Raw genomic sequence first — 21,856 nt, 5'->3', positions numbered from 1 at the left:
GAAATAGAAAAATATTATTTGTTAATTTAAATATTTTTTACGAATTCTTAATTTCTCTAACTTTTACAAATATATTCATAGACATCGACATTTTATCAATATTTTCATAAAATTGAGATCTCGATACGTGCAAACTAACCTGAATACTCACCGAGAAGTAAAATAAAATAAAATAGATCCGCTCACAAATACGAAAATAAAAGATAAATTATTATAATAATGCGTGTCACTCTAACAAATGACACAGCACACTCTAAGTAGTCCTCTCTCACCAACATTCCGGCACTCCATTTTGACTGTTACCATTATATTTATTTATAATGTCTTTTTTCCATTTTTAGCCGAGGGATTAAAAAATTCGATTTTGAATGTATTTTTCAGGTACCACTTTCGAAATTTTGCAATTCCTAACTATATTTTTCATCATTTTGTATATTTTTTTTCATTTTAAACTTATTTTATTAATAATAGTGTTTACTTATAACCTTATATTTTTATAACCGCTCTAATTATAAATAATAAAATATATTTAATGTAGTTGTAACATTTCTATGAATTTAAAGTACATAATAATTTAGTTAAATAAATCATTTTTATAATAAATAAAATAAATATTTTATTACTTGCATTAATACACTAGTACCAATAAATTACAAAAGTTTCAACGTTGGTACATGCAATGTAAATAAAGAAAAATTAAAAGTATAAATTCAACTCACTGTAACTGAATGACCCTTTAACTTACTAGAGTGAATATCAATGAAAAACGGCGGAAAGCTACCAAAACACAATGTTGGCAGACGTGGAGGAGGAGGAGTCATGGCAGACGGATCAACTATCTTCACGATTGGCTGAAAAGCTTGAATCCGGTGAGGCAAGCCGTAGAGAAACCCTTCACGTTGCTCTACCGGAACCTTGAACATTTGCTTCATCTTTGTGTATACTGCAGCAGTGAGCAAACTATCGGAACCGGCAAAATGTGCTATGCCTATTCGTTTTACGTCGAGCAGCTTAGCCAATTTTTTTAGTCCTAGGTCGCCGTCGAGCAATCCGTCACAATAGCGACACATATGCTTCAAATCGCTGACAGTACCTATCAAGTAAATATTAAATATTAAATTTATCGTAACACATCAAATTAAGCTTTTAAATTGATTGACGATTCATTAGTACCTAATAGATGTTGAGCAGTAGCCGCAAACGTTGCCATAGAAATTGGTATGTATTTGATTTTGAGCAGCTTCAGTAAATAAGCGATGTCGTAGAAGCCATGAAATGTAATCCATCTCTCGATTCTACCACTACGACAAATCGGTAGAAATAGGGTAGTGAAATCTTCTAGAGCTATTCCGTCTCTCTTCAATTTGTAGAAATCGAACCCCTTGTTCTTAAGAAACGAGTCCAGTGAAGAAACGCCTTCCATGTCACTAATGTGATCAAAATCTCTGAAATTAAACTCCCAAGTCATCGCTACATTTCCATTTTGATTTGCGAGTGTGAGACCGAGTTGGAGTATGTTCAATCGGTTCACATTAAATCGGAGACAATCGTAGAATTCTTCCTCCGAAACACCTTTCGGAGTGTACCGGAGAAATCCTGGTTCATCATCGAGCTTGCGAGCATAAAAATATTTTCCAGCTAAACTTAGAAAATAGATTCGATTATCCTTAAGCAACCCGATACCTGGAAACTCTGTATCAATGGCGACTATTGGAAACTCTGGAAGATACTCATTTAGTATCTCTAACTCTTTGTGTAGATTGTAAGACCAAACCTCTCGATTCTGGTGGACGGATCTTGGAGCTGTCGGAGACTTTCCGAATGTCTTTTCCATGCTTTCTGGTGAATTCTTCACTTTAAATGTATTTCGTTGGTTTGATATAGGATTTCGTTGTTCATTTTTCCCATAATTTTTCTTTATTTCTTCACTTGGAAATGACTTCTTATATGGTGCTTCTCTATGATATCCTGAGCAAAAAATTTCTACTATTACTTTTGCATGTTTGATTTTTGAAATGTTAGTTTGATTTTTTAAAATACAACGTGGTATAGTATTTTTTTTTCCTTTTGTAATTTGAATTTTAATCTCATCATGAAGATATAATTACTTGAATAAATTTTATATTTTCCAATAATGAGTTAAAAACAATATATTATATTTTTACTTTTTCATCTCAATCATCATGCAACTTAAGGTGTAGGAAATGGCAAATTTAAATACTACGTACTATGGAAATTTTTCATACTTTAAACATAATTTGCGTCTATTAAATAAAATAATATATTATTTAATAATGTGTCAAAATATGGATTGAACGAGTAGATACTAGATGTTAAGGACAAATTTTGTAGACATGTCTCCCATTTTTCAATACCTCGTTGTTTTCATATAAAAATATTAATAATATAATACTTTTTTAGTTTAGAATTAGAAATTTAATTTTATAATTAAAATTACTAATTATATATTTAAATTATTTTTAAATTTTTACGAATGAGAGAAATTTATCTTTCTTTAATATATATATCTCTATATAACGTTTGGACAATATTAAAAAGAATTATGTGTATTTAGGATTTCATTTTGAAATTGTATTGTCCTAAAATTTGAGTGAGAAACCTTCTCAGTTCTCTTATTTTTTTTGTTTTGTCTCTTTTTTTTATAATAAAAATATTTCAATTTTCTTAAAATGCACCATAAATATCTTTTTATTAAAATCTCCGGTTATGGAATATTGTTAATAATAAGGTATATATATTTTTATAAAATATTATTAAAATTAATAAATACTTGAAAGAAGCATTTTAAAACTAAAAGGAATGAAATTGTACTAAAAAGTCAATTATTTCAAAAAAAAAATAATAAATATGTTGACTTCCTTTTATAAAGAAAAGAAATTATCAAATTATTAATAGGGGAGTTTCTTTATTATTAATCGTTGAAATAGGGGACTCTCTTCAATCAAATTATTAATAAAAACAACAAATATTTTTTTATAAAAAAATTAATTATCTCAATTAAAAATAGGATAATTAAAATATATTTTATTTCATTTATTTGTTAATTATTAGTTCATTTCAGACAACATTATTAAAAATAACCCTAAAATTTTGTAGGTTAAGTTATATGGTTTAAAAATTATCATTTAACATAAAACTCATTCAAACATATAACCCTACAATTTTAACCCTATTTTTCTTTTTTAATGTTACTCATTTTAAAACTTATTTTTAAAATATTATAACTTTCATACTTATTTAAAAATTCTTGCGATTAAAATTAGGACCTATAAGTTAAAAAGATGGACATATAGTCACTCCAACATAGCTAATGAAGGTAACCTACTTTCGGTAGACACAAAACTAACGAGTTCAGTCAAACAGCCTAACAAGTTCAGTCAAACAACCTAACAAGTCTAAGGTTATAAAAGCATTCACCAATGTAACTTTGATAGGTATAACATTGCAAGCAAATAGAACAAAGAAGAGCTTACCGTTTGTTTCTATTATTGTCACGAGCTTCTTGTAGTAGGTCAACAAGAGAGAATCTTGCTGCTTACTTGCTATATCTCTGTGTTTTTGCACGGCTCGCTCGTTCTTTGAACCTTACTTCCCTGAGATTCCAACAGCACAAATGAGTTTTTTATTAAATATGAAAGATCGAATATTTTTAAAATAAATTTTAAGAATCATGAATTGCACATTGACTTACACGACATTTAGAGAAATGAAAAAGAAATATGGCAAAAACTAATAACCACGATCCAATAGACAATCACTACTTTTATTTTTATTTTTTTCTTGAATGATGACAATCACTAGTTTAAAGTAAGAGATGAGTTAAAAAATAGAGAGTAAGATTGTTATAGGCAGGTTGACTCGATATGATATGAGGCTTTAGACATAAGTTTTATAATGAGACCCTAATATAGTAAAGATGAAATTTATTTAATTACATGCTTTCATTTCAGCAATATCATTATCTACTATTTTTGTTTCATCTTTAGATTTGTCTATCCCTACCATTTTTTCTATTATTTCATTATTTTTATTACTTTTAAATCCATAACAAATTTATCAAATACCTTTTTGAGATTCAATGAGTTTTCCATTATTATTTTCTTTTAACTTCATATTCAAATTCATATTTCATTTTCTGAGCAATAATCAATTCTAAACAAATATCTTTGTTATAAAAAAAATATCTAAACAAATTTCATATATAAAGGTATTGAACAATAAAAACTAATAAATAAATTTTTAAAAAATGGTGAAAATTTTTGAAAGGCCAACTGATTTCGTTTTTAGTAAATACCTAATTTCGATTTCAACTTTTTAAAATTTTGATTCTAAAAGTCATCCATTAGATCGATAAGGATGAAATTGAAATAGAAAATTCACTTAGAAGTAAGAAGTTTTGAGCTGTCTATTTTAGCCAAGATTCTATTCAGAGAAAGTAGAAAAAGAGGATAAAAAATAATTTATTTTTTAATTTAAGATAGTTTAAGAGTATTTTTAAACAAATTCATATTTTCTAATAGGCATAATGAAAAAAATCTGAAACTTTGAAGCGACTAGATTGATTTGAACAAATAAAAAACTTTGATTTTTACTCATGGATAATCACACCGGAAGGAATTGTGATACCTAAAATCAAAGATGAAAATTTTGAGATTTGAGAGAGTATGAGAAAAGGAAGGAAAGAGTTAAACATGATATATTTATAGATTTTTTTAGATAAATTTATTCAAACATATACCTATAGAATTTTAGGGGTAAAATGAGGATATATATATATATATATATTTTAATATTTCCAATTTAAAAACGTATTTCAGATTAAAATTTTGTAGGTTGTTTGTTTAAAAATTCCCATTTCACATTTAAATTTATTCAAACATAGACCCATAGAATTTTATGATAGAATGAAGACAATTTTTTAAATATTAATAAATTAAAACTTTATTTTTAAAATATTATAACTTTCAAACTTATTTAAAAATGACAAACGTCATAAACTACATCTAAACTATGATGATTATTAGCATTTTGCGCCCTCAAATTTTTAATGGTAAAAATTAAACCCTTCAACTTTTACAATTGAAAAAATTACCCCCAAAAATTTCAAAAAATAAACCATTGAACTTTCATTAATGAAAAAATTAAATCAAATTTTACCCCTCTCTTCCTACTTTTTCTCTCTAAAAAACTTGCTGGTCCGTTACCATCCATTCTTTCATTTTGACAAATACTTAATTTCGATTTCGACTTTTCAAAATTTTTATTCTAAAGGTCGTTAATTAGATCCATAAGGATGAAAATTGAAATAGAAAAATGCACTTTGAACTTTGAGCAACCCTCAAGTTTCTGGGGAGAAAGTAGGAAGAGGGGATAAAAATTAATTTAATTAATTTTTTAATTTATGATAGTTTAAGGGTTTATTTTTAAAAATTAAAAATTTATAAAAGTGGAAGGGTTTAAATTTTAGCATTTGAGGTTACAATTGTAACCACCATCATACTTTAAGGGTGGTTTTTATGCAATTTATCCAAAAAATTCTTACAATTAACCTACTTCTGGTGGACTCGAAGTCAACCAATTCAATCAAACAGCGTGATGATTCTAAGGTTATAAAAGTATTCACCAAGGTATAATATTGCAAGCAAATCTAATAGAGATATTGATATTGTAAGCCAGTAAATCTAAATAAATCTTAGATATAAAGGTATTTAACAATAAAAAAAAGGAATAAATAAAAAAAAGTAGAATTTTTTAAAGAAAAAAACCTGAAACTTTGAAGTCATTCGATAAATAAAAACTTTGATTTGTACTCTAGAATTTTGATTGTGAGACCAAGATCAAAGATGAAAATTTTGAGATTTGAGAGAGAACGAAAAAGGGATGGAGAGACTTAAACTTAAAATAAATCTTAACCTAACCTATATGATATATTTATAGGGTTTTTTTTAGATAAATTTATTCAAACATGTAAACCTAGAATTTTAGGGGTAAAATGAGGATTTTGTTTTAAATATTTCTAATTTTAAAACTTATTTGACATTAAAATTTTGTAGATTAAGTTCTATTATTTAAAAATTCTCACTTCACATTAAAATTTATTCAAACATATACCCATAGAATTTTACGGGTAGAATGAGGATATATTTTTTTTTAATATTACTCATTTTTAAACCTTATTTTTAAAATATTATAACTTTTAAATTTATTTTTTAATATTACCAATTACCGTCTCTTACTATCCATTATACCATCCCCATTCATCAATTAGATCATTTTGGTAAATACCGCCTCTTACCCCTGTCATTTCTTTTATTATTTTTTTTTAAATCCAATAAGAAATTTATTGAAGGCATTTTTAAATTAATCAGTTTTCTATTATTGTTCTCTTTTAAATTCATGCTCAAATCCATATTTTCTTACCACATATTGGTTTTCTAAGCAAGTAAATCTAAACAAAATATTAGACATAAAGGTATTGAACAATAAAAAATAATAAAGAAACTAAAAAAAAATTAAACGAAATAAATCTGAAACTTTGAAACCACTAGATTGATTTGAACAAATAAAAAGTTTTGATTTCTACTCTAGAATTGATAATCACACCCAAAAGGAATTGTGAGACCAAAATCAAAAATGAAAATTTTGAGAGAGAATGAGAAAGGGATGGAGAGACTAGCTTAAAATAAATCTAACATAATATATATGATATATTAATAGAGTTTTTGTAAGATAAATTTTATTAATTATAGATTTTTTTTTTGTTTTGAAGCGAAGTATCTGCAAAGTATTTCGATATTATAATAAAATTTTTAAAAAAAGTATATTACTTTATATATTAAACTTTTTTTATAATTAAAACTAAAATAAACAGGTATGAAAATTATAGTATATATATATTATATATTATACGAAAAATATGAGGCTCAAACCTTAGCCGGCCTTGAATTTATGAATAAGATATAGAAGGGAAATTCGATTAACTTATAATCTAATTTATGCATGTTATAAATTTTAACGTTTTATGCTCTTTATACTTTCATTTATTTTGCTTTAATTTTTATAGTTCTTTTCAGTACTGTTGAGAACACATTAATTTACTAAATTAAACACATTCTATAAGTAATTATTGTAAAAAGTGGCAATTTTATTTTAAAAACCACTTTTTTCGAAACCATTTCAAACGCTACATATAATCTTTACTTTAAAAATACTTTCCACTAAAAATTTGTTAATCATTTTCTTCGTCTTCTCGAAGTAAACACATTTCTCTGGTCAAAACAGAAATAAAGAAAGTCTCATAATTAAAGAATTGACTAAATTCAAACCACACCCACTCTTTCACCGAAACTTCTTCTTCTTCCTGTTACCATTCAGAAAATTCATCATTCACAGCTTCCAAAATTTTCAGTTTCTTCTTTTTCCCCATAACCAGAAAATCCCTGATATATGAACAAAAAGTAATCAAACTAAGTTTCGGACAGATTCAAGGAGGCCATTGAGAGCTAATCGAAATGAAAGATGATGAACAAAAGATTTTCAAGCATAAGAAACTACACTGTAGTCGTCTTCTTCTACAGGGGCTGGTAAATTGAGATCTATGAGACTGATTTCGAGTCTGAGAGAAACAGAGACATTTACAGTGCCATTTGTGGAGGTCGCCAGATGGGATCTCTTATGGCCGCCGAGGGCTTGTCCGGACCCGAAAAGCTTCAAACAAAATGGGCATTTGAAGATTCTTCCACTTTCGAGCTCTGTTTCTGGTCGGCAGATTTTTTCATGGCTGAACAGAGCTTTGTATGATCGGAACTGCTTCCTGCACTTCTCGCATTTCTTCTTCCTCCGAATCAGCTTCATCACTTTGAGATTTCTCCCCAATTCCTCCATCGATTTTGATTTTGATTTTGATTTGGGTTCTGATTCCGATTCAGGGATGCCGTTTGGTTTTCGATCTTGAACTTGATCTTCGTTTCCGACCCATGAGTCACGTGAGAGCATCATTAGGCACATGGCGACATCTTCTTCGGGCGAGGTGTCGGAGACGGAGTTCGCCGGGGAGTCGACGGCGGCCGGAGTGGGGCTCCGTTTGGATCGTTTCCGGGTCGGGTTTTTGGACTCGGTCTCGCTCTCTCTGTCTTGGACGAGAATTTCGGAGTGGGAAAAGGCGAAAACGGGATCCGCGAACCTGAGACTTCTCTTGGGGTTTTCTCTCAATTCGTAAAGCGCCGGTTTTTCGTCGGCAGAGGAAGAGTAGGAAGAAGACGACGGCTTCGGCGGAGGAAGTGGCGCCGCCGCCGCGGCCAAGTGGGCCTTCATGTGGCCGCCTAAGGCCCGGCCATTGGCGAAACCCCGTGAACAGAGCTTGCATTTGTGGGTTTCCATGGCAAAAATCAGAGCTTTCTCTCTCTAAAGTTTCATACACAGAGGACCGAGGAGAGAGAGGGGGAGGTTTCTCTCTCTAGGAATTTTTTTCTTTTTTTTTTGGTTGGGTGAGTGTAAGTTTTGTGGGTTGGAAAGTACAGAAGGATTGGGAACTTAAAAGGAGTAGGTGACAAGCATTCTTCCACCAAAAGGTGCAACATACAGCAAATCCCATAATTTTTTTTCTTTTTCCAAATATTCTCTCTTCAAAAATAAAAATAAAAAAACAATTTAATACTTGGGTTTTGTTTTCATTTCCTTAGTACTATTTATTTATTTATATATATATATATTGAAATTGTGGTTAATGTTATATTCTAGAGAGGTAAGAAATCACCTGGAAGTTAATAGATGTTATAATTGGAAAGGCGAACATTCTCACCCTATTATATTAAACATAAGTGTATTAACCAGGTGAACTAGTTTTAGATCGACAAAAGTCCAACATTCAATTTGATAAATTTACCGTTCCAAACTTATAAAATAGTGGCAATTAAATTATGTGTGTTACAACTTGAAATGTGCATAACTATCTTTTTGAGTTACAAGTGTAGTTACGAATAAATTATGGGGTAAGCGGTTTGATTCAAATTGAATTTTAGTCAACATTGAAACGTGTCACAATTGAAACTAACAAAATTTATCAAAATTTGACTCTATGGCTATTTTATATATATATAAAATATAAAATCAAACAACCAAACCAAATAAATTTGATTGATTCCTTCTATTATTTTTTAATTTTAGAGTTCACTCCCAAGTTAAATCATAAATCCTAATAACTTATAAATTACAAACTTTGTTACAATTTCAATCATAGTGAAACTATTGCAACTAAAATCAAGCACTAATGGACTTTAACAATAGATATGGAGGATTAGAACTTCCGACGTAAAAAATGTGTTTCTAATCCAGCTATACTCATGTTGATATGAGTGCGTAATTTGAACGAAAGTAAAAAAATAATGGACAAGAACTTGAACTCTTGCTAAAATCTAAAGTTTATAAGTTAGGATGGGTAAATTCAAAAATTTAAATATAATTTCAACTAACAAAGAATCTAAATAATTACTTTTGGTAATAATCGGAAAACGTAATTTAGAATTAACATAAAGAAAAAAAGGGTAAATCGATAAAATAAAATAAAATAAAAATAAAAAGCAAATTTGGGTTCCGAAACGACAAGAAATTTAACAAAGTTAGAGCCATGAATGGGAAAGGAGGGACAAGTAACACGCAAAACTTGCCGATCAGAGTAATTACGCCCTTTTTCTTTTCTTTATTTCTGTTACGCACCCGCCTTTTTTCGCAAATTCCACAATTTTCCAATTTCTTTGCTATTATTACAAATATTCTACTTTTTGGGGGTTAATCATTATTATTTTTTTATTTTTCAGATAAGGAATATGTAAACGGCGTTACCCTATCATGGGTAGCACAATGATGTTCCCTGTATTTTTCCTAGACAATGTTGATTATGTAACATGTCTTTCTTTTTAATATATTTTTTCAAACCAAAAAAAATTAATTTTAAATTTTGTTTTGAATGATATTTAATTTTCTTAATCTAAGGGTTATTTTTTGAGATTGTTTAGGGGTCCACATGGAACTTTCTTTTAATGACTTGATCTCATCATGTTTTTATTATTAATATATATATATATATTTTTTTTTTTTGTGCTGTTTGTCAATTTTCTTATTAATTCAATTCAATTTGTTTTGAGATATGTAATCCGTCTCATAATGAATATGTGATACTTATTTTTTTAAATCCGAGTGAGGTGGATGACATGATGTGACAATATTTGTTAGATAAATTTAAAAAGTTGAGTAGGTAAGTGATTACTCGACTTTATTACTAGCTTAGTCAGTCTCTCAAATATAATATATTAATTACTATCGATAACTAAAGAAACCAATGATATAACATTTTATACTTATTTATAAGAACTCGTGATTTAAATCGTGAAATGTATCATCTTAAAGAATCAAATGGATGGTATAGTGAAAATTATGGGTATATTAACCCTGAAAATATCAAACCTAATATGATTTGATTATATGATATTAATATTCTTATATTATTAATTATTAGAAATCCATTCATTTTTAACATGCCAATATATTAACTACCGCAATCAAACCAACCCATCTAAATTTTAAGAAATAGAGTGGTTGAAATTTTGAACCTTTATTTTTTATTTATTTATTTATTTTGATAACTTGAACATTTAATTAATTGGAAATTATATAAGATTAATGAGTATCTCAATTTAAATGATCCAAATATTTGGATTGTACTCCATGGAACCATTTCTCTTCGCACATTATATGATAATATATATATATATATATTATGTTATTAATTTTACATTTAATTCGAGAACTTTTGTTTGTTGTTTTTTGTTTTTCACAGAACTCTTGAGTCCATTAATCCACATATATTTCAGTAATTTTTTTATTTATTTTGTTATAAGTTTTAATCGTTTTCCTTGGTTTTTATCATTTATTAATAATTTCTTCGATACGGTACTTAACTTTGACTAAGTAAAAGACAACGGTGCCGTATTGAACAATGTGGAATTTTTTAAAGTGAGAACCTTATCAACGAATTGCAAATTACTCACAAATAAAATTCTTAGTTATTTATTTTTCTTCTTTCCTAAGTGTCTCCCTGTTCTAGTTTGACTCCAATACTAGGATAATGGTCTAATTCACAATTGATAACTTCTGTTTGATAAAAAAAAAAAATTAGTTTCCTATTTTAAAGGTTTAGCTTGTGAACAATATACTTATATTTTTTTAAAATGAGAATTAAATTTAAATTTCTTTGATATAAACCTTGGAAAAAACAAACGGAAAACAAACCTTCCAACGGCATAGAAAAATATTAGAATTACAATCAAAACAAGGGAAATGGTTTTTGTTGATGCATGATTCTCTATTTGGTGAATAGCAAATTAAATTTCTTATCTAAGGTAGATAGTTTGATTAGTCGAGCTGATAATCTACTGGCAAAACCTTACACCAGTGTAGTGCTTGACTAGATACACTATAAAATTTAAGTTAGTACTTAATCTGAGCTAGTTGTCGAGCCGAGTTTAGTAAGGTTAGATAAGGATTGCGTATCTTTGTGGGGAACAAACTCGACGTTTTATAGGACAATTTTCGAAAATGTACGTTGTCCTGCCATTAGACGTTCCATACCTATTAGTTAGCAGATCCTCCGTCGTCAGTATTTTCACTCTCAAGTCGAAGCTAAGGTAGACTCTAACATTTAGGGACTAAGGAGAGTTGTCCAAGACCACCCACCCTAAGCGCAGCTGAATTGAGACTCATCCACATGTTTTGGCGAGAGAGTTGCATGGTATAGAGGAGGCCACGTGGCATGCCTCGATCTCATTCCTAACAATTTTGATTCATGTATTTTGTTTGGTCTTGTAGATTTAAGACGTTTTATATATAGTACTAAGTTTCTGGTTGATTTTAGGATAATGGGATAAAATAAATGATTATTTAAAAGAAAATATAAGATTTAATTAGAAATTCCAAAGAGACGTATCAGAGAAAATTAAGATTAGAAAATGCTATGTGTAGTCACATCTATTAAATATAGAAACCAAGCAAGTCTTTCGAAGAGTACCTCTAAATAGAGAATCTACTCTAGGCTAAGGCTACCTATTCATTTTATTCAATACATTAAACTTAATTAATATCTTTAACAAATAAAAATGACTTCATCATCAAGTTTCACTGCAAGGACAAAAAATTATTCAATAAGGCTGCCAACAAAGTAACTATCCTTGATAATCGTTGAATATAAGTTTAAAATCTTCTAATAAAGATTCGATGTAGGTTTGATATTATCTTTTTCATACACTGAAGGAGGTAGAATTGTCAGTCATATTGCTCCAACCTTCTCAATTAATTTTTCTTCGAGAAACTTCTAGTATTCAATGTTTAAATTAGATGATCGTGTTTGGATGGTGAGATACTTTGTTTCGCTGTAATGGAGATTTATTTGTTGGCTATATTAATATATATATCTGAATGTAAAAAAGTGAAAAAAGTGAAATGAAAATTAATGTGAAGAAATTGATTGGATGGAGGAAAAGGACACGAGTGGCTTTTAAGATTGTGGATGGGATGTTAACCTAGACAGTTAATATGTCACATGGATTGTCCAATTTATTTGATTGGGCAATATTATTTATTTAGCTCCTAAAATATTCATCTCTAAAGAAAAATACATAATTTAAATCTTATTGTCTTACTTGTTTGGTTGTTTGTTTGTTTTTTTTTTAAATAAAACAAAGAGACAATTTTGATTACCTTCATCTTGTTACATTTTATGTTTGTAAAAACAAAACATTATTAACTGCTAATATTAATAGATGTGATAAAAATAAAGAATTTTGTTTACGAAGTAGTTACATAAATAATATAAAATAAACGTGTATTTTCAAATAGAGTATAAAATTTAAATTTTATAAAAATAACCTAATTTAAATCAAACTTAAGCTCAAATGTAATTAAAAAAGAACACGCTAAAAAAGTTAAATTTATATCACATTTGAAAAAAGAAAAATTATGAAATTTTTAAATACATATTAAATTTAATATGCTATATAGTGTAATTTCCTTTTTATTTTTAGTTTTTACTTTTACATTTCCTTACAAAACTATCCTAACGTTGATTAAAACTATCAGGCCTAGAACGTACCCTTTTTATATATAAGGTACTTTTTTTTTATTCAATAAATTGAACTTTATTTTACTAGTGAATTTAAGTCAACCAGTAATAACTCATTTTTAAGAGAATTCAAGTCAACCAGTAATAACTTTAGAACTTCTACTCATTCTTAAGCGGTGAATTTAAGGAGACCCTTGAACGTGAGAGAATATCAAAATATGCTGGTTCTCATAAATCAGAATTCTAAATCTTGGATATGAAGTGTTATCCATACTATAATCGTTTACAATACAATCAAGTATAAGCATCATGTCAAATAAAAATACGTTTTTTTGCACCTAACCAACACAAGAAGTTAAATTGACGAGTAATGACTCGATCACGATCTTTGTAACTTAGAAACAACCATGTGACTATACTCCAAAGAAACACAATAGGGGCTAAAAGTTTCTTAGAAATGAAATTTTTGTGTGACATGTACAAAAAAGTTTGAAGCAATTAATAGAGTAGTGATAGTGAGTGTAACATAGAAAGAGCTTTTTGCATGGCCAAACAAATGAAAAAGGCATTGGTTTGGTGATGGGGAAAGTTGAGCAGGTGGGCTTTTCCACCAACATGTGGGACCCACTACTCTGACTGTGCCACACATTTATGCAATCTTTTGACACCCACTTACCCATTTTCATCACACTTGTGTGTGCACCAAACCATCACTATCTTACAACTACACATTCCAATTAACCAAATTAATACTAACTTAATATATGTTTTTTGGAGATATAATACTAACTTAATGGAACAATAATAATTATATGTCTACATTGTTTTTATATATGTTTATAGTTAAATCTATCACAAAAGTTTTCATGTGTGTAAATTGTGATTTTGTAGAGTATTTGATGGAATCATGAATTTGAAATGCTTATTGGATAGATTTTTTATTCATCGTCTAGTAAAACAAGTGGATAAATTATTGTTAAGTTAAGCTCATGTTGATATTGAAATAAAAGAAGTGTTCCGGGTCCACCTCGAACCTACCAAAGAGACTGGACTCGCCCGCAAGCAAGGCTAAGTGTAAAAAGTCCTGGTTCGACCTGTACGGGTTCGAGCTGTTCAAACCCGACATGTTCGACATGAAAAAGACAAAGGTAACCGCCGGTCGTGAACACTGTCGGACCCACCATCTATAAATAGATGCCTCATTTCACGAGTACTCATGTACAGAAATTCACCTCGAACTTAATATTGAGTCTGACCAGAACTGACTTGAGCGTCGGAGAGTTTGCCCTCTTGTGCAGGTTCACTCTTGAGTTCAGGTTAAGCCGGGGACCAGGTTCGAGCTTGGTTCGTGAAACAGCGTTGTGCAATTCTTTGCATAAACAAGCAATTTCCGGCAAATTGCATGTATTGCTTTTCATGGGTAAGTAAAATAGGTCTAATTAAGATCCATAAACTTCCAATTAGTGGTGTGATGTGCTGGACAGATACCGACCTGTTGACCCTAGGGGATTATGGGAAACCTAAAATCAACTTATAAATACGAGGTCATGATTCTCAATACGCCACACAGTTCTACTATAGAAAATTTGAATCCCATCTCATAGATCCAAATTATTCGAACTAACCTACAGTTTGTTTTGGATCCTATAATAAATTTTTGTTTTCTAACAAACAATCCATTGTGAAAAGATGGGAAGTGAATCAAATATTACATAAAAAAAGTGTAAAAGGGGGGAAATTCCATGGAACACACCTTTCCCACCAATATTCGCTTCCTATGTTTCCCATGAAACTTAATTGGGATGCTCAAATTCGATCAAATTTTCACTTTATTGAATTTCATAACAAAAAACAAAAAACAAAAACAGTTGTTGATTCCATTTCAAATAAAATAAAATGCTCATCTAGCTTTTAAAATATGTGTAAAATTGTCACTAAACCAGAGAGAGAGAAACCTTAAATTGTAGTATATTTAGGATTCAATATATTCTCAATAAGAATATTTTTCTCTCGCAGAGGAACAAATTCTCAATAACTAAAAATTTAAATTGTTAATTATATATAGACAATGTCAATTTGAAATATAGCTTAATGAGTTAAGGTATTTATGTTCTATCAGAGAGATCTTGATCATGGCTAAAAAAGTGATCGGCTGAACAGTTGGAAATTTTGAATTCATATGTATTTCCACTTTTTTAAAATTGCTATTTTCAAACAATTTTATAATTTTAAATTTGTATACTAGAAAAACATGCAAGTCTATTTTATTATTATTACTATTCTGATAAAGAGAATTAAAACTTAACTAGAAGGAAAGTCAGTTTTAAGTAGTGCATAAAGCCAATTAGGACGAAATTAAAATAGTACACGTGGAAGCATTTGCCCAATTCCATAGCTCGCTAATCTGTGGAAGAAAAAAACCATAACCCGAGTAAAATCTACTATGTGAAAAATTATTATAATCACATAGATTTAAATTATATGAACCCTTATTTCTTTTCTCAAAATCATTATTACTACTATATAATATATCCCGTCGAATACATAATTAAATTGGTTTGAAAAATCCTAACACAAATTCTATACACAAGGAAAACCTTTTAATCCAAAGCTACGGCAATATTTCTATAAATTTATTGAGTGTAGTGGTGGGCTGAAATTGTAATCTAAAAAATATCCTATTTTAGTTTTTCATTGAAAAAATGAGATAGAAAAGAAAACAAAGGAATCAACGACCGGTAAAGCATTTCAATTGGGATGATTAAAATTAAGACCATGAGCTCTTTTTATAATACTTGGAGCACTCTCTTATTGTACAAAAGTAGGAAATAATGACATCATCTTCCATGTCTTTGGAGTCAACATGTAGGGTGGGGATGAAGAATCGAACTCACAATCTCTTAGTTTGAGATATATGCTAATTATCGCTGAGTTATGCTTGCTTTGACTTTTCTAAACTAAGTTTAGTACTAGTAATTCTATAGGTAGTAGACATACAATTTCAAGAAAATTTCACTATTTTGTTAAATTAAAATAAACAAGTTTAGATATTGAAAATTTGAAAATTATCATATTCATAATTAGAGAGTGAAAGGAAATATATAAAAAATGAAAGTCCTCAAGATTGAAACTTTGGCTATATACCTAGACGCTCCAATTAGAGGGGACTAAGGTGAAATTATCCTATCAAATTTGAGGCATGTGTTTGGTGTCTGAGTTCGAGATCATGTCTATATGTATATGTGTTTCTTTGTAGCTCAATATTTTTTTTTTGAGATGGTTAAATATTTTGAGAAATATTAAATTTTTAAATTCAGTTCAATTTACTAGTTTTGATTTTAAAGTATGGTAGGTAGCAGACATTTTCGTTTTGTCTCCCGAACGAGAACGAGAAATAGGCGATGCACCATCCTTGCTGCTACGTACGTGTTCCTGAGAAAACAGATATATATTATTAGCGAGTTTCACTATACAATAGAAAACTCGAGAAAGGCTAAAATTAATGAATTTCCACTGTTGCCGTCGGCTAGCTAATCCGCGTGCCTGTTGAAGAATGAGCTGGCGATTCATAGGTAGTGGCTTGGTTAAGGGAACCCACCGGAGCCATAGCAAAAGCGGCATCCTTCCGCATTGGCGGCGAGTGAAAGTGTCACAATCCCATTCATCATTTTGGATCTACATAAGCCAAAACTCATAGCATTGACGATGTCTCCGACATGTCAAAAGGACCAACGACGATGAATGAGAAGAAAGAAGGAATTTTGGGAAAGTCAAGAGAGCTTTTAAGTTTGTCCGAGGATTTGTCATCCGATCCAGATACACTCCAAATTCGAAAGGATAAGGCACCGCCCAAGCTTAATTAAGTCTTCACTTTTTGTTAAAAAAAATGTTAAATTACATATATAGTTACTAAATTTTAATGGTTCAATTTTAAAAACTTTTAATAATTACTTTCACAAACTATGAATTATAATTCAACTTCTTTGATACTAACTTAAGCATCGAAGTCCGTATGGTAAAAGCCACATCGATCTTAGGGTGGTTTCGTTTTGCAGGTCGTATTGGTCCCTTTCGTATTTAGAGAATTGACGCAAATTTGGAAGAATTTAGTGGAGTCAAATTTCTGCATCAACAATTACCTTTGAAATGTATGCTCATAAAGTTATAAAATTGTCATGAGTATAACTTAGTAGTAATTGACATTTACTTATTTTTTTTGAGGTTTGAAATTCGAACTTTCATACCCCAACCCCAATTTATTGTATTTAAAAAAAAGGAGTTATTAACAAATCACTTTTCGCTTTCAAATTTTTTTTTTATCCTTGAGGTGGTTTGATAACCATTTCGTTTTTTGTTTTTGGTTTTTAGTTTCTAAAAAATAGGATTGTTTGATAACCAATTCAATTTTATGTTTTTTATTTTAAAAAAAAAAGTTTTCAAAAACAGATTTTTGTTTTTCAAAATCTGATTTTTTCTTCCGATACTCAACTTTTTTTCCTTTCTCATATTAAATTTTATTTCTCACTCTAAAATTTCTCTCTACAAACTTTATTTTTCTCTCTCTAAAATTTTCATATTTTGAATAATTAATTTCGTCTGTCTCCAAATTTTTATGTATTTTTGTTTTTTTCTAACAAACAAGTTTCATGTCTCTCTAAAAATTTAATATTTTTCCTAACTTTTTTCTCTCTAAAATTTTATATTTTATAACTTTTCTTTCCCCTCGTAATCTATTTTTTCATCTGAAAATTATTTTTATTTTCTCGTTCAATTTTCTTTTACTGTAACTTATAACTTTTATTTATCTTTGTATTTATTTATTTTCTCTAAAAATTATATTTTGAATTTTGTTTTTATCTCTAAATTTGTTTCCACTATAATTTTTCTCTTTCTTTATAATTTAATTTTTTCTTTAACATATCTTTACCTCTCGACTTTATTCTTTTTCTCTTTTTGTCTTTAACTTTTCTTTCACTATTTTTTTTCTAAATCTTTTTATTTATCTCTCTAAAATTTATCTTTCAAAAGTTTATTTACATCTCTCTAAACTTGTATTTGCATGTCTCTACGTTAAGGGAAAGAGAAAAATTTCCGCAGGGTCGGGTCCCAAAAATAGGAAATGCATGTCTCGACCTCATCCCCATCCCCGATTCTATTTTTTAAATAATTAATATATATTTATTACATTTTTTTATACTTAAATTCTAAAAATAATTAAAAACAATTATAAAATTGATAATTTTTCTTGAGAACATCTCTCAGACCCAAGAGACGGAGACTAAAAATTTTCACGAGCATGAGAATGGAGGAGAACATCCTCACTCGTACCCACACCATTGTCATCTCTACTCTATATAAAATTTTCTTTCTTTAATATATATTTTCAATTTTCTAACTTTTTTAAAAACTAAAAACTAAAAACTAAAAATGGTTACCAAACATGTTTTGGTTTTCTATTTTTTAAAAACAAAAAACAAAAAATGGTTATCAAACGTATATGGTTATTGTTTTTTGAAAAAAAAAAAAACTAAAAACAGGAATAGTCAAAAATCAAAAACCAAAATGGTTATCAAACGAGTCCTAAGTTTCTTGGTATTTAATTGGGAAATTTATAAGAATGTGAGGTATCGGAGGATTATCATGGTTGATAATGCTATAGAAGTGAGGTAGGAAAATGAAACGAGAAACTAATAGCATCGTTTGGAAATGATTTTCAAAGGAATTTTTAGATTTTAAAAAATATGGAAAAATATGTTTTGTATTTATTCTTATAAATTGACTTGCTCCTTTGAAATTGGACCTTAGTAAGGCCTTTGACCGAGTGAAATAGACTTATTTAGAGCAGTTAATGCTCAAGTTTGCTTTGCACCAGATTGGGTTTCCTTGATTATGAACTGCATTACTTCGGCTCGATTCTCTATGCTTATTAATGGAAAGCCAACAGGTTTAATTATTCCTAGCAGAGGCATCCACTAAGGTGATCCCCTTTCACCTTATTTTTTTCTACTATGTGCAGAAGGTCTTTCCATGATAATACATGGCACGAATTCAAGAGGTAAACTCCATGGTGTGTCCTTTGATTCTGAAGTTGCCCCTGTTATTTCTCATCTTCTATTTGCCGATGATAGCTTAATCATTTGATAAGATGAAAAATATACCAATATTTTATATATTTATTTTACATTTTATTAATTTATTATGTTTAAATATTGTAATTTAATTATAATTTATCATTTTGTGGCAGATTGAAGATATTCAAGAATAATAATTTAAAAACGCAATTTTAGAGGATAATGCGAACTTCACCAAATTGGGAAGAGTTCAACGGATAAATACAGACACAATTATTATGGGGGGAAGCTTCAATTTAAGAATTATGAATTTTTAGAATATTTTGTAAATAAAGAGATATAATCAAAGTAGGAAACATAATCCTTCAATTGATTAGGAACTCTTTTATTTAATTTGTTTTGTTTTAAAAATGATATTTCCCAATTAGTTAGGAATGAAGATAAAGTTAATCTCTATAAATAGAGAAGTCTTATTGGGAGATCCATCATCCAAGTTCCAACGAAAAGCTCTCTTCTCCAAAATTCAGTTCTCTCCCTCTATAATGAGTGGCTAGACTTTAATTCTTCCAACTCAAGGGCGATTCAAGTCCGATTGTAAGTTTGGAAGGCTCAAGTTAGATAGAGATTTCTTCTTTTCAAGTATTCTTTGTTTCTTGTTCTTATTATTTATGAACAATTTATATTAATTAAATTGACGTCTTAATTCATATTAATTGTTCTACTACTATCCATGAGTTTGTGATCCGTAATTGTCATGAATGATTGAAATAAGTAGCAAGGGGTTGGCTTATGTGTGTGTATTATGGCTTTTCTATGTTTACATAGCTGGCATAATAGACTCTAGGGAAACAAACGGACAAAATTAATTAACTTGCAGCTATTTCAAATTAATTAATTTTAGTTTAGTCATTCTCATCATCCTTAATGCTATTCTTTGATTAATATGGAACGCTATCGTGCCCAGTTGATTAATTAATAAGATTTAATTTTGATGCTTGGTCTAAATTAATTAAATTAGGAGAATTAAAATTTACCACGACTGTTCCGAGTAAGTAGACTAAGTTCTTGAATCAAAAAATCGATTTTTTTATATAAAGCCTATGATCAAGATTACAATTGGATGAAAATCACACCTTTGGATTGGAAGCTCGGTAAGATTGACTTTCCTTTTCCTTTAAGTTTATTTTTTTTAATTTCAAAATTTAAATACAAACCCCCATTTTTTTAACTTTGAGAAATTAATTTCACTGGTTCCCTTGGGATTCAACCTAGTCTCACTACTTCTACAAGTTAGATTTAGTAAAGTCAGTAATTATTTTGGAGGGCCTCGACAACCCTTACCATATTTCTTAAGGCATCTGAGCTTGAGTGCACCTATTTGAAAGGGTTATTGGAAGCTTATGGAACTGCCTCCGGCCAATGTATCAATTTCTCTAAATCTGCTGTCTTGTTCTCCCCAAATGTCCATGCTGCTAGGCAAGCCTATCTTCAATCACTTTTGGGAGTTGAGTTGGTACAGGATCTAGGGAACTATCTCGGTTTGCCATCAACTTTCTCAAGGAGAAGAGGGAATGACTGGAATTATCTAAAGGATAGATTATGGAAGGCGATGCAGGGGTGGAAACATAAGTTCTTCTCCGCTAGTGAGAAGGAAATCCTTATCAAAAGCGTGGCTCAAGCTATCCCTTCTTATGCCATGAGTCTGTTTCGATTACCTAAAGGCTTTTGTGATGATGTTGCTCGTATTTTTACTCGTTTTTGGTGTGGGTCCACAAATGAGCAAAGGAAACTCCATTGGATGAGTTGGGAGCGCCTTTGCATGCTTAAGGAGATTGGTGGTCTCAACTTTCGTGACTTGGAGGGATTTAACAAGGCTTTAATAGCTGAGCAAGCTTGGTGGTTCCTGAAAAATCCATCATTATTAGCTTCCAAGGTCTTGGAAGCTATTTATTTCCCAGACTCTTCTTTTCTTTAGGCTGCTAATCACTCTACAACTTCGTATTTATGGAAAAGTCTTATTTGGGGCCGTGAACTCCTACTTATGGGGATTCGCAAGCAGGTGGGCAAAGGAGACACTATTAGGGTCTTTAAGGATCCTTGGCTACCTAGAGAAAGGTCCTTTAAACCGTTAACTCCACCATCTTCTAATGACAACCTGTTGGTTTCTGGTTTACTTGAGGCCCCTGGCTCTTGGAACATGAGACTTCTGTCTAATATCTTTTGCAGGGATGATTTTGATCTTATTCTACAGATCCCCCTCAACTGTTATCACTTTGAGGATTATTGGCTATGAAATTATGATAAGAGAGGTCTCTTGAGTGTAAAAAGTGCCTACAAACCTTTTATGCATAACAAAGTAGCAGCAGACACAAGCAACCATTCACTCAGAGGTGCATTTTGGAAGAATATATGGCACATGAACATCCCTACAAAAATTAGATCTTTTCTAGGGAGATCCATGCACGGGTTTTTACCTACTATGTACAATTTGCAAAGGAAAGGATTAGATGTCTTACCATATTGCCCATGTTGAAAAAACAAAGTGGTATCCACAGCCCATGCTCTCTTGAACTGCTCTCGGGTACAACCCCTTTGGTCTGCTGTTCTTCCCTCAGCACTCAACCATTGAGCTCCGCTGTGCCTTTTCCTGGCC

At 30.0% G+C, this 21,856-nt stretch overlaps 2 protein-coding genes across 2 annotated transcripts; both read right to left on the bottom strand.

The window, feature by feature from the left end:
• Positions 1-710: 710 nt before the first annotated feature.
• LOC111021965 (putative CCR4-associated factor 1 homolog 6) lies at positions 711-1,468 on the bottom strand. The gene is made up of 2 exons (XM_022299106.2): positions 1,174-1,468; positions 711-1,093 (listed from the first exon to the last, which is right to left on the bottom strand). Exons 1-2 carry the CDS (start codon positions 1,466-1,468, stop codon positions 711-713), a joined length of 678 nt encoding a protein of 225 aa, XP_022154798.2.
• A 5,889-nt stretch (positions 1,469-7,357) lies between these two features.
• Positions 7,358-8,603, bottom strand: LOC111021966 (zinc finger protein ZAT9). Its single transcript, XM_088125819.1, has one exon. The coding sequence runs from the start codon at positions 8,398-8,400 to the stop codon at positions 7,558-7,560; it is 843 nt and encodes a 280-aa protein (XP_087981945.1). The 5' UTR covers positions 8,401-8,603; the 3' UTR covers positions 7,358-7,557.
• Between the last annotated feature and the right edge of the window lie 13,253 nt (positions 8,604-21,856).

Source organism: Momordica charantia, assembly GCF_013281855.1.
Source record: "Momordica charantia cultivar OHB3-1 chromosome 6 unlocalized genomic scaffold, Mcharantia_2.0 BLBB01000006.1, whole genome shotgun sequence".
Classification (NCBI taxonomy): domain Eukaryota; kingdom Viridiplantae; phylum Streptophyta; class Magnoliopsida; order Cucurbitales; family Cucurbitaceae; genus Momordica; species Momordica charantia.
The sequence above is the reverse complement of the archived record's forward strand: the minus strand, read 5'-3'. Positions and strand labels throughout refer to the sequence as shown.